At 40.3% G+C, this 12,629-nt stretch overlaps 1 protein-coding gene across 3 annotated transcripts in view; it reads left to right on the top strand.

The window, feature by feature from the left end:
* The window catches only part of CEP120 (centrosomal protein 120), an 82,914-nt gene that overhangs the window by 8,643 nt on the left and 61,642 nt on the right, over nucleotides 1–12,629 (top strand). For all 3 annotated transcript variants that reach the window (XM_080805104.1, XM_080805103.1, XM_080805102.1), the window contains exon 5: nucleotides 281–422. In XM_080805104.1, coding sequence (XP_080661230.1) covers nucleotides 281–422 — 142 coding nt within the window. The remainder of the gene's footprint in view (nucleotides 1–280; nucleotides 423–12,629) is intronic.

The raw sequence follows: 12,629 nt of genomic DNA, 5'->3' as shown, positions 1-12,629 counted from the left end.
TGGGGTCAGGCAGCAGAGGTACGCCAGAGAAAATGAAAAATGAGGGTTTAGGGAAATGGAAAATTGGTAGTCGAAACTACTTATTTTTTTTTTCCAAGAGGAAGTTCAGTTAGCTTCCCAAGCAGGAGTAAGGTCTTTGGAGGAAAATGAAAAATATTTTAAAAGAGGAGAAAGTACTGAGGAAGTACAGGGGATATATTAGGAACCTAATAGAATGCTGCCCACTCTTGTTGATTGCCTATTAATGATTAAGGTGGTTTTGTTTTGTTTTACTCTCCAGGCTCCAAAATGGTACCAGTTGTTGAGTAATAAATACACCAAGTTCAAGAGTGAGATACAGATAGGCATTGCTTTGGAAACAGATACAAAGGCCCCAGTGGATAGTTTTAAAGCCAAAGGAGCCCCGCCTCGAGATGGAAGAGGTTTGTGCATCATCTCTACAATCATTCTCCAAAAAGTTGTAACTGGGGACTGGGACTTGAGGAATGGTGAGTGGTGTGATAGGAAAACACACTCGGGAGTGGACTGATTTTACTGTAGTGCATCACACACGTTTTGAGATTGTTAAACATGCAACCCTTGCTGCTCTAAGCTCTTGTTTACAAAACCGAGAAATAGAACAAGAGTTTCTTTTATGTGGTATATAACAGAAGAAAGCAGAATTTTGTTTTCTTAAAAATCGATAGGAAAATTTTCTCCTAGGATGATGTAGGAAAGCCAAAAACACACACTGTTCTCTTTACCCTCACCTATTAACAGCACCTTCATATTTTTTTTTAACTAAATAAACTATCTTATAGAGCATTTTGAGGTTCACAGCAAATCGAGTATAAATTCAGAGTGTTGCCGCATTCCCCGATCTCCCTGTCACACAGCCCCCCACTGTCACCATCCCTCACCACAGGGGAACACTTGGTAAAATCGATGAACCGACATTAACAATCACCCAAAGTCGATAGTTGATACCAGGATTTACTTACGGTGTTTGTATTACAGTCTATGAGTTTAGACAAATGTGTAATGACACCCATCTGCAATTGTAGTATCCTACAGAAGACTTTCATTGCTCTAAAAATTGTCTGCTCTGCTTCTCCCTCCCTCCTGCCACACTGGCAAACACTGTTGTTTTGTTTGGTTTAATTGTAGGATAGTTGACATAAATGCCCTATTAGTTTCAAGTGTACAATATAGTGGTTTGACAAGTCTGTTCCTTACATTGTGCTCACAAGTGTAGATTCCCTCTGTCACCATAGAAGCCTATTACAGTCCCATCACTGTATTCCCTGTGCTGCACCTTTTGTCCCCACGACTGACTCGTGCCATAACTGGAAGCCTGTACCTCCCCCTCTCCTGTATTCAGTTTGCCCTCCCCCTGGCAGCCATCAGTTTGTTCTCTGTGTATTTATAGATATGACTCTGCTAGGAATATATTTTGCATCATCTGCCGACAAAGACTGTTTTATGTCTGTACTCCCGCTCAGCATGCCTTTGTTTCCTTTGTTTATCTTACCTTATTAGCCGGTACTTGTAGTAGGATGCAAAGAAACACTGAGGAAAGGGGATATCCTTACCTTGTTCCTGTAGGTTTTTTGTGGACGTTTTTCATCAAGCTGAGGAAGTTCCTCTCTATTTGTAGTTTGCTTAGGGTGTTTTATCAGTATTGAGTGTTGGATTTTGTCACGTGCTTTTTCTGCATCTTTTGATGCCATCGTATGGTTTCTTTAGCCTGGTGATGTGAGGGATCAGACTAACAGATTTTCCAGTGTTGAACTGGCTTTGCAAACCTGAGCAAAATCGCATTTGGTTGTGGTTCATATTTCTTTCTTTCTTTCTTTCTTTCTTTCTTTCTTTCTTTCTTTCTTTCTTTCTTTCTTTCTTTTAACTATTTTTATTAACATATAATGTATTATTTGCCCCGGGGTACAAGTCTGTGAATCATCAGGCTTACACATTTCACAGCACTCACCATAGCATATACCCTCCCGAGTGTCCATAACCCAACCACCCTATCCCTACCCCCACCCCCCCAGCAACCCTCAGTTTGTTTTGTGAGATTGAGTCTCTTATGGTTTGTCTCCCTCCTGATCCCATCTTGTTTCATTTTTTCCTTCCCTGTCCCCCACAAGCCCCCACCCTGCCTCTCATATTCTTCATATCAGAGAGATCATATGATAATTGATTTTCTCAGATTGACTTATTTCGTTCAGCATAATACCTTCTAGTTCCATCCATGTCATTGCAAATATCAGGATTTCATTTCTTTTGATGGCTGCATAGTATTCCATTGCATATACCACATCTTCTTTATCCATTCATCTGTTGATGGACATCTAGGTTCTTTCCATAGTTTGGCTGTTGTGGACATTGCTGCTATAAACATTCAGGTGCACTTGCCTCTTTGGATCATTACATTTGTATCCTTAGGGTAAATACCCAGTAGTGCGATTGCTGGATGGTAGGGTAGCTCTGTTTTCAACTTTTTGAGGAACCTCCCTGCTGTTTTCCAGAGTGCCTGCACCAGCTTGCATTCCCACCAACAGTGTAGGAGGGTTCCCCTTTCTCCTCATCCTCTCCAACATCTGTCTTTTCCTGGCTGGTTAATTTTAGCCATTCGGACAGGTGTGAGGTGGTATCTCATTGTGGTTTTCATTTGTATTTCCCTGATGCTGAGTGATGTGGAGCACTTTTTCATGTGTCTGTTGGCCATCTGGATGTCTTCTCTGCAGAAATATCTGTTCATGTCCTCTGCCCATTTCTTGATTGGATTATTTGTTCTTTGGGTGTTGAGTTTGATAAGTTCTTTCTAGATTTTGGATATTAGCCCTTTAACTCATATGTCATTTGCAGATATCTTCTCCATTCTGTCAGTTGTCTTTTGGTTTTGTTGACTGTTTCCTTTGCTGTGCAAAAGCTTTTGATCTTGATGAAGTCCCACTAGTTCATTTTTGCCCTTGCTTCCCTTGCCTTTGGTGATGTTTCTGGGAAGAAGTTGTTGCGGCTGAGGTCAAAGAGGTTGCTGCCTCTGTTCTCCTCAAGGATTTTGATGGATTCCTGTCTCACGTTGAAGTCTTTCATCCATTTAGAATCTATTTTTGTGTGTGGTGTAAGGAGATGGTTTAGTTTCATTCTTCTGCATGTGGCTGTCCAATTTTCCCAACACCATTTGTTGAAGAGACTGTCTTTTTTCCATTGGACATTCTTTGCTGCTTTGTTGAAGATTAGTTGACCATAGAGTTGAGGGTCCATTTTTGGGCTCTCTGTTCCATTGATCTTTGTGTCTGTTTTTGTGCCAGTACCATACTGTCTTGATGATTACAGTTTTGTAATAGAGCTTAAAGTCTGGAATTGTGATGCCACCAACTTTGGTTTTCTTTTTCAACATTCCTCTGGCTATTCGAGGTCTTTTCTGGTTCCATATAAATTTTAGGATTATTTGTTCCACTTCTTTCAAAAAAAATTGATGATTTTTTGATACGGATTGTGTTAAATGTGTAGATTGGTTTAGGTAGCATACACATTTTCACAGTATTTGTTCTTCCAATCCATGACCATGGAATGTTTTTCCATTTCTTTGTGTCTTCCTCAATTTCTTTCATGAGTACTTTATAGTTTTCTGTGTACAGATTCTTTGCCTCTTTGGTTAGGTTTATTCCTAGGCATCTTATGGTTTTGGGTGCAATTGTAAATGGGATCGACTCAATTTCTCTTTCTTCTGTCTTGCTGTTGGTGTATAGAAATGCAACTGATTTCTGTGCATCGATTTTATATCCTGACACTCTCCTGAATTCCTGTATGAGTTCTAGCATTTTTGGAGTGGAGTCTTGGGTTTTCCACATAAAGTATCGTATCATCTGCAAAGAGTGAGAGTTTGATTTCTTTGTCGATTCGGATGCCTTTTATTTTTTTTGTTGTCTGATTGCCGAGGCTAGGACTTCTAGTACTGTGTTGAATAGCAGTGGTGATAGTGGACATCCCTGCTGTGTTCCTGACCTTAGGGGGAAAGCTCTGTTTTCCCCCATTGAGAATGATATTTGCTGTGGGTTTTTCATAGATGGCTTTGATGATATTGAGGTATGTACCTTAACCCTACATTTTGAAGAGTTTCGATCAAGAAAGGATGCTATATTTTGTGAAATGCTTTTTCAGCATCTATTGAGAGTATCGTATGGTTCTTGTTCTTTCTTTTATTAATGTATTGTATCACATTGATTGATTTGCAGATATTGAACCAACCTTGCAGCCCAGGAATAAATCCCACTTGATCATGGTGAATAATCCTTTTTTTTTAATTTTTATTTTTTAAAGATTTTATTTATTTATTTGAAAGACAAGTAGGCAGAGAGGCAGGCAGAGAGAGAGATGAGGAGGAAGGTTCCCAGCTGAGCAGAGAGCCTGATGCGGGGCTCAATCCCAGCACCCTGGGATCATGACCTGAGCTGAAGGCAGAGGCTTTAACCCACTGAGCCACCCAGGCGCCCCCTTGAATAATCCTTTTATTTTTATTTTTATTTTTTTTAAAGGTTTTTATTTATTTATTTGACAGACAGATCACAAGTAGTCAGAGAGGTAGGCAGAGAGAGAGAGAGGAGAAAGCAGGTCCCCGCTGAGCAGAGAGCCCGATGTGGGGCTCGATCCCAGGACCCTGAGACCATGACCTGAGCCGAAGGCAGAGGCTTTAACCCACTGAACCACCCAGGCGCCCCGAATAATCCTTTTAATGTACTGTTGGATCCTATTGGCTAGTATTTTGGTGAGAATTTTCGCATCTGTGTTCATCAAGGATATTGGTCTGTAATTTTCCTTTTTGATGGGGTCTTTGTCTGGTTTTGGGATCACAGTAATGCTGGCCTCATAAAATGCATTTGGAAGTTTTCCTTCCATTTTTTGAACGGTTTCAGGAGAATAGGTATTAATTCTTCTTTAAATGTTTGATAGAATTCCCCTGGGAAGCCTTCTAGCCCTGGGCTCTTGTTTTTTTGGGGATTTTTGATGATTGCTTCAATCTCCTTACTGGTTATGGGTCTGTTCAGGTTTTCCATTTCTTCCTGGTTCAAGTTTGCTAATTTATATGTCTTTAGGAATGCATCCATTTCTTACAGATTGTGAAACTTGCTGGTATATAGTTGCTTATAATATGTTCTTATACTTTCTATTTTTTTGCTGTTGCTTGTGATCTCTCCTCTTTCATTCATGATTTTACTAATTTGGGTCCTTTCTCTTTTCTTTTTGATAAGTCTGGCCAGGGGTTTATCAATCTTATTCTTTCAGAGAACCAGCTCCTAGTTTCGTTGATTTGTTCTGCTGTTCTTTTGGTTTCTATTTTATTGATTTCTGCTCTGATCTTTATGATTTCTCTGCTGTCCTTTCTCCAGCTCCTTTAGGTGTAGGTTAGGTTGTATACTTGAGACCTTTCTTGTTTCTTGAGAAAGGCTTGTATTGCTATATACTTTCCTCTCAGGACCGTCTTTGCTGTGTCCCCAAGATTTTGAACTGTCGTTTTCATTTTCATTGTTTCCATGAATTTTTTCAATTCTTCTTTAATTTCCTGGTTGACCCATTCATTCTTTAGTAGGATGCTCTTTAGCCTCCATGTATTTGAGTTCTTTCCAACTTTCCTCTTGCAGTTGAGTTCTAACTTCAGAGCACTGTGGTCTAAAAATATGCAGGGAATGATCCCAATCTTTTGGTACCAATTGAGTCCTGATTTGTGACCCAGGAAGTGATCTATTCTGAAGAATGTTCTATGTGCACTAGAGAAGAATGTGTATTCTGTTGCTTTGGGTTGGAGTGTTCTGAAGATGTCCATCTGGTCCATTGTGTCATTTAAGGCCTCTATTTCCTTGTTGATCTTTTGCATAGATGATCTGTCCATTTCAGTGAGGGGGGTGTTAAAGTCCCCCCAATAATACTATTGTAGTATTATTATCGATGTGTTTCTTTGATTTTTTTATTTAATTGGTTTATATAATAGGCTGCTCACATGTTAGGGGTGTAGATATTTAAAATTGTTAGATCTTGTTGGACAGACCCTTTAAATATGATATAGTGTCCTTCCTCATCTCTTATTATTGTTTTTGGCTTAAAATCTAATTTATCTGATATAAGGATTGCCACCTCAGCTTTCTTTTGATGTCCATTAGCATGGTAAATTGTTTTCCACCCCCTCTGTCTTTGGGTCTAAAAATGAGTTTCTTGTAGACAGTGTATCGATGGGTCTTGTTTTTTTATCCATTCTGATACCCTGGGTCTTTTGACTGGGGCATTTAGCCCATTTCCATTCAGGGTAACTATTGAAACATATGAAGTTAGTGCCATTGTATTGCCTGTAAGGTGACTGTTACTGTATATTGTCTCTGTTCCTTTCTGGTCTACTACTTTTAGGCTTTCTGCTCACTTAGAGGACCCCTTTCAATATTTCCTGTAGGGCAGTTTTGGTGTTTGCAAATTCTTTTAATTTTTGTTTGTCCTGGAAGCTTTTTATCTCTCCTTCTATTTTCAATGACAGCCTAGCTGGATAATAGTTTTCTTGGCTGTATATTTTTCTTGTTTAATGCTCCAAATGTATCATGCCAGTCCTTTCTGGCCTGCCAGGTCTGTGTGGATACGTCTGCTGCCAATCCAATAATTCTACCATTGTATGTTACAGACCTCTTGTCCTGAGCTGCTTTCAGGATTTTTCTCTTTGTCACTAAGACTTGTAACTTTCGCTATTAGATGATGAGCTGTGGACCTATTTTAACTGATTTTTAGGGGGGTTCTCTGTGCTTCCTGGATTTTGATGCTTGTTCCCTTTGCCATATTAGGGAAATTCTCTACTATAATTTGCTCCAATATACCTTCTGCCCCTCTCTTTCTTTCTTCATCTGGAATTTCAATTATTCTAATATTGTTTCGTTTTATGGTATCACTTATCTTTCGAATTTTCCCCTTGTAGGCCAGTTGTTTGTCTCTCTTTTGCTCAGCTTCTTTATTCTCCATCATTTGGTCTTCTATATCACTAATTCTCTCTTCTGCCTCATTTATCCTAGCAGTAAGAGCCTCCATTTTTTATTGCATCTCATTAATAGCTTTTTTTATTTCAACTTGGTTAGATTTTAGTTCTTTTATTTCTCCAGAAAGGGATTTTATTTCTGCAAAAAGGGATTCTCTAATATCTTCCATGCCTTTTTCAAACCCAGTTAGCACCTTGATAATCGTCATTCTGAACTCTAGTTCTGACATATTACCAATGTCCATATTGATTAGGTCCCTAGCAGTCAGTACTGCCTCTTGTTCTTCTTTTTGTGGTGAGTTTTCCACCTCATCATTTTATCCGGACAGGAATAGATGAATGAGAGAACTAAATATTAAAAGGGTGGCAAAGACCCCAGAATTGTATATGCTAACAAAATCAGAAGAGACCTGAAACGAGGGGGAGAAAAAAGGGGGAAAGAATTTAAAATAAAAAAATAAAAAATAATTGCATATTAGACTGGTGAGTAGAACAGGGCCACCCACTTGATTTTGAGTGTATACTGGTCTCTTAGAAGAAACTACCTCCCAAAGTTTTAAAGAAAGAAAAACTTCTGTATATAAAAAAGGGTAAACATGATGAAGGGATGGAATATGAGTGTAAAAATGAAAATGAAAAAAGATTCTGAAAGAATGGATAAGTGTTGGAAAAGGGGAAAAAAAGAGAGAATGTGATCAGGCTGGAGACTAGAACAAACCCCATGCACTACATTTAGAGTCTATTTTGATCTATTAGAAGAAATTATATCCCAAAATTTTAAAGGAAAAAAACATATGTATACAAAAATAAGGTTAAATACAATGAAGGGATAAAATATGACTATAACAATGAAACTTTAAAAAGATTTTTTAAAAACATATTGATAAGATAGTTTAAAAACGTTAAAAGAGGAAAGAGGAAAAGTTAAAAGAATAAGACAAAAAGAATTAAAAGAAAATTTAACTTTGCTGGACTAAAGGATCGTGGGGAGAAAAAGCCATGAATTCTATTTGTTGCTTTCCCCTAGCTCTGGAGTTCTGCAGTTCTTCTTCTTCTTTTTTTTTTTTTTTTTAAAGATTTTATTTATTTGACAGAGGTCACAAGTAGGCAGACAGGCAGGCAGAGAGGGATGGGGAGGCAGGCTCCCCAATGAGCAGAGAGCCTGATGTGGGGCTTGGTCCCAGGACCCTGAGATCATGACCCGAGCGGAAGGCAGAGGCTTTAACCCACTGAGCCACCCAGGCGCCCCCACAGTTCTTGTTGATCGGTGAACTTGGTGTTGGCTGGATGTTCTTGCTGATCTCCTGGGGGAGGGTCCTGTTGTTGTGATTCTCAAATGTCTTTGCCTGAGGTGGAATTGCACCAGCCTTGCCAGGGGCCGGGCTATGTAATCTGCACTGGTTCGTTCTCGAATTTTTGTTCCCTGAACACTTTGCATACAGCTTTGGAGGAGGGGAATGAAAATGGCGGCTTCCCAGTCTCCAGCTGGTAGGAGCTGAGAGCTCAGGGCCCCATTCCTGAGTGTGCCGTCAGCAATAAGTAGTCAATCCCTCCTGTCTTCCTGGTCTCCAACTGTGCTCTGTGCTCACCTGGCCTGTGACTGAGCATTTCTCTCTCCGGTGCATGGCCCCATTTGGAGTCTCCAAACCCAGCAGATTCTTAATGCGCTCTCCTGCACTGCTCCTCCTGGAGGAGGAAGGTCTGCCATTTGTGGGGTCCCTGCTTGAAGAGCAGTGGCCCTGCTGTGTCTCACATCACCGTTTAAGGTAGCCCTGAGCTGAGAGCCCACTGCTCGGCTCGCTCTCTCTAGTTGGCTTCTCCGCTGCGATACCTGGGAGCTCTGCCACATTCAGACACTCCTGGTCTTTTTGTGACCCAGCGGGACCTGAGACCACACTGTCCCCGCAAGGGCTCCATCCCCGCTTAGTCTCTGGAGTAATGTCCCTCAGTGGAGCAGACTTGTAAAAGTTCTGATTTTGTGCTCTGCTGCTCTGCTTCTTGTCAGGAGCCGGCCCCTCCCCCCACGGTCTATCTTCCTGTAGGTTGCCTTAAATTTACTTCTCTGCACATCCTATCTTCTGTAAAGTGGTCGATTTTCTATTCCTAGAATTGCTGCTCTTCTATTGCCTGTTGAGTTTGTAGGTGTTTGGAATGGTTTGGTAAGTATTTAGCTGAACTCTTGGGACCTAATGATATTTCAGTCTCCTACTTCTCCCCCATCTTGCTTCCTCCAAGTGTGGTACATAGTTCTTTTTATCTATAGATAAATGACTGAATCCATGGATTCAGTCGTCTAATATCTTGTTGAGAATCTGTGCATGTGTATTAATGATAGATAGTGGTCTGGTTTGTGTGTGCGTGTGTGTAATGTCTTGGTCTGGTTTTGAAATCAAGGTAATGATGGCCTCATAGACTGAGTTAGGAATTATTACCTCTGCTTCTATCATCTGAGAATGATGAGAGAGAATTTGTTTATCTTCCTAGAATGTTGGCTAGTATTCAGCAGTGAAGTCATCAGGGTCTGCTGCTTTCTGTTTTGTAAAGTTATTGATTGAATTTCATTAAAAGATACAGGCCTATTCAGATTGTGTGAGTTTTGGCAGACTTTGTCTTTCAAGGGAATTAATCCATTTCATAGAGGCTATCAGGTTTGTGTATATAAAGTTCTCACATTTGTCCTTCAGTATCCTTTTTTGTTAAATTTTATTTTATTTTTTTCAGTGTTCCAAAATTCATTGTTAATGCACCACACCCAGTGCTCCATGCAATACGTGCCCTCGGTAATACCCACCACCAGGCTCACCCAACCCCCCAGCCCCTTCCCCTCCCAAACCCTCAGTTTGTTTCTCAGGGTACACAGTCTCTCTTGGTATGTCTCCCCCTCTGTTTCCCCCCAACTCACTTCTCTCCATCTCCCAATGTCCTCCGTGTTATTCCTTATGCTCCTCAAGTAAGTGAAATCATATGATAACTGACTCTCTCTGCTTGACTTATTTCACTCAGCATAATCTCTTCCAGTCCTGTCCATGTTGATACAAAAGTTGGGTATTCATCCTTTCTGATGGAGGCATAATACTCCATTGTATATATGGACCATATCTTCCTTATCCATTCGTCCGTTGAAGGGCATCTTTGTTCTTTCCACAGTTTGGCGACTGTGGCCATTGCTGCTATAAACATTGGGGTACAGATAGCCCTTCTTTTCACTACATCTGCATCTTTGGGGCAAATACCCAGTAGTGCAATTGCAGGGTCATAGGGTAGCTCTATTTTTAATTTCTTGAGGAATCTTCACACTGTTTTCCAAAGTGGCTGCACCAACTTGCATTCCCACCCACAGTGTAAGAGGGTTCCCCTTTCTCCACATTCTCTCCAACACTTGTTGTTTACTGTCTTGTTAATTTTGGCCATTCTAACTGGTATAAGCTGGTATCTCAGTGTGTTTTATTTGAATCTCCCTGGTGGCTAATGATGATGACCATTTTTTCATGTGTCCATTAACCATTTGTATGTTTTCTTTGGAGAAATATCTGTTCATGTCTTCTGCCCATTTTTTGATGTGATTATCTGTTTTGTGTGTGTTGAGTTTGAGGAGTTCTTTATAGATCTTGGATATCAGCCCTTTGTCTTTAGTGTCATTTGTGAGTATCTTTAGTGTCATTTGTGAGTATCTTCTTCCATTCTCTGGGTTGCCTCTTTCTTTTGTTGATTGTTTCCTTTGCTGTGCAGAAACTTTTGATGTTGATGAAGTCCCAAAAGTTCATTTGTGCTTTGGTTTGCTTTGCCTTTGGGGACATGTCTTAAACGAAGTTGCTGTGGATGATGTCGAAGAGGTTACTGCCTATGTTCTCCTCTAGGATTTTGGTAGTTTCCTGCCGTACATTGAGGTCTTTTATCCATTTTGAGTTTACCGTTGTGTATGGTTTAAGAGAGTGGTCGAGTTTCATTCTTCTATACCTAGCTGTCCAATTTTCCCAGCACCATTTATTGAAGAGACTGTCTTTTTTCCACTGGATATTTTCTCCTGCTTTGCCGAAGATCATTTGACCATAGAATTGTGGGTCCATAACTGGACTCTCTACTCTGTGCCACTGGTCTATGTGTCTGTTTTTGTGCTAGTACCATGCTGTCTTGATCACAGCTTTGTAGTAAAGCTTGAAATCAGGCAACGTGATGCCCCCAGTATTGCTTTTCTTTTTTCAACATTTGCTTAGCAGTTCGGGGTCTCTTCTGGTTCCATACACATTTTAGGATTGTTTGTTCCAGCTCTTTGAAAAGTTGATCGGGATGACATTGAAAGTATAGATGGCTCTAGGCTGTATAGACATTTTAACAATGTTTTTTCTTCTAATCCATGAGCATGGAATGCTCTTCCATCTTTTTGAGTCTTTAATTTCTTTTGTGAGTGTTCTGCAGTTCCTCGAGTACAGGTCCTGTACCTCATTGGTTAGGTTTATTTCCAGGTATCTTATGGTTCTTGGTGCTATAGTAAATGGAATCGATTCTCCAATTTCCCTTTCTGTATTTTCATTGTTTAGTGTATAAGAAAGCAGCTGATTTCTATGGATTGATTTTGTATCCTGCCACATTACTGAGTTGCTGTATGAGTTCTGGTAGTTTGGGGGTGGAGTCTTTTGGGTTTTCCATATATAGTATCATGTCCTCTGTGAAGAGAGAGAGTTTGACTACTTTGCCAATTTGAACACCTTTTATTTCCTTTTGTTGTCTGATTGCTGTTGCTAGAACTTCTAGTACTATGTTGAACAACACTGGCGAGAGTGGACATCCTTGTCATGTTCCTGATCTCAAAGCGAAGGCTGTCAGCTTTTCCCCATTGAGGATGATATTCGCTGTAGGTTTTTCATAGATTTTATGAAGTTGAGGACTGTTTCCTCTATCCTTATACTTTGAAGCATTTTATTTATTTTATTTTATTTTTTTAAAGATTTTATTTATTTATTTGACAGATCACAGGTAGGCAGAGAGGCAGGCAGAGAGAGAGGAAGGGAAGCAGTCTCCCCGCGGAGCAGAGAGCCCGATGTGGGGCTCAATCCCAGGACCCTGGGACCACGACCTGAGCCGAAGGCAGAGGCTTTAACCCACTGAGCCACCCAGGTGCCCCACTTTGAAGCATTTTAATTAGGAATGGATGCTGTATCTTGTCAGATGCTTTTTCTGCATCAGTTGAGAGGACCGTGTGGTTCTTCTCTCTTCTCTTATTGATTTTTTCTATCACATTGACTTGCTAATGTTGAACCACCCTGCATCCCACATGGATAAATCATGGGTAAATCCCATCTGGTCATGGTGGATAATCTTTTTAATGTACTGTTGGGTCCTGTTAGCTAGGATCTTGTTGAGAATCTTGGAATCCGTATTCATCAGGGATATTGGTCTGAAATTCTCCTCTTTGATGGGATCTTTGCCTGGTGTGGGGATCAGGGTAATGCTGGCTTCATAAAGAGTCTGGAAGTTTTCCTTCTGTTTCTTTTTTTTTTTTTTTTGAAACAGCTTTAGGAGAATAGGATTGTTTCTTCTTTGGATGTTTGGTAGAATTCTGGGAGTCTGTCAGGTCCTGGACTCTTGTTTTGGGGCAGGTTTTGAATCATAGCTTCAATCTCATTTCTAGATACTGGTC

Source organism: Martes martes (genome assembly GCF_963455335.1).
Source record: "Martes martes genome assembly, chromosome: 5".
In the NCBI taxonomy this organism is placed as follows: domain Eukaryota; kingdom Metazoa; phylum Chordata; class Mammalia; order Carnivora; family Mustelidae; genus Martes; species Martes martes.
Note: the sequence above shows the minus strand (reverse complement) of the source record. Positions and strands in the feature narration are given on the sequence as shown.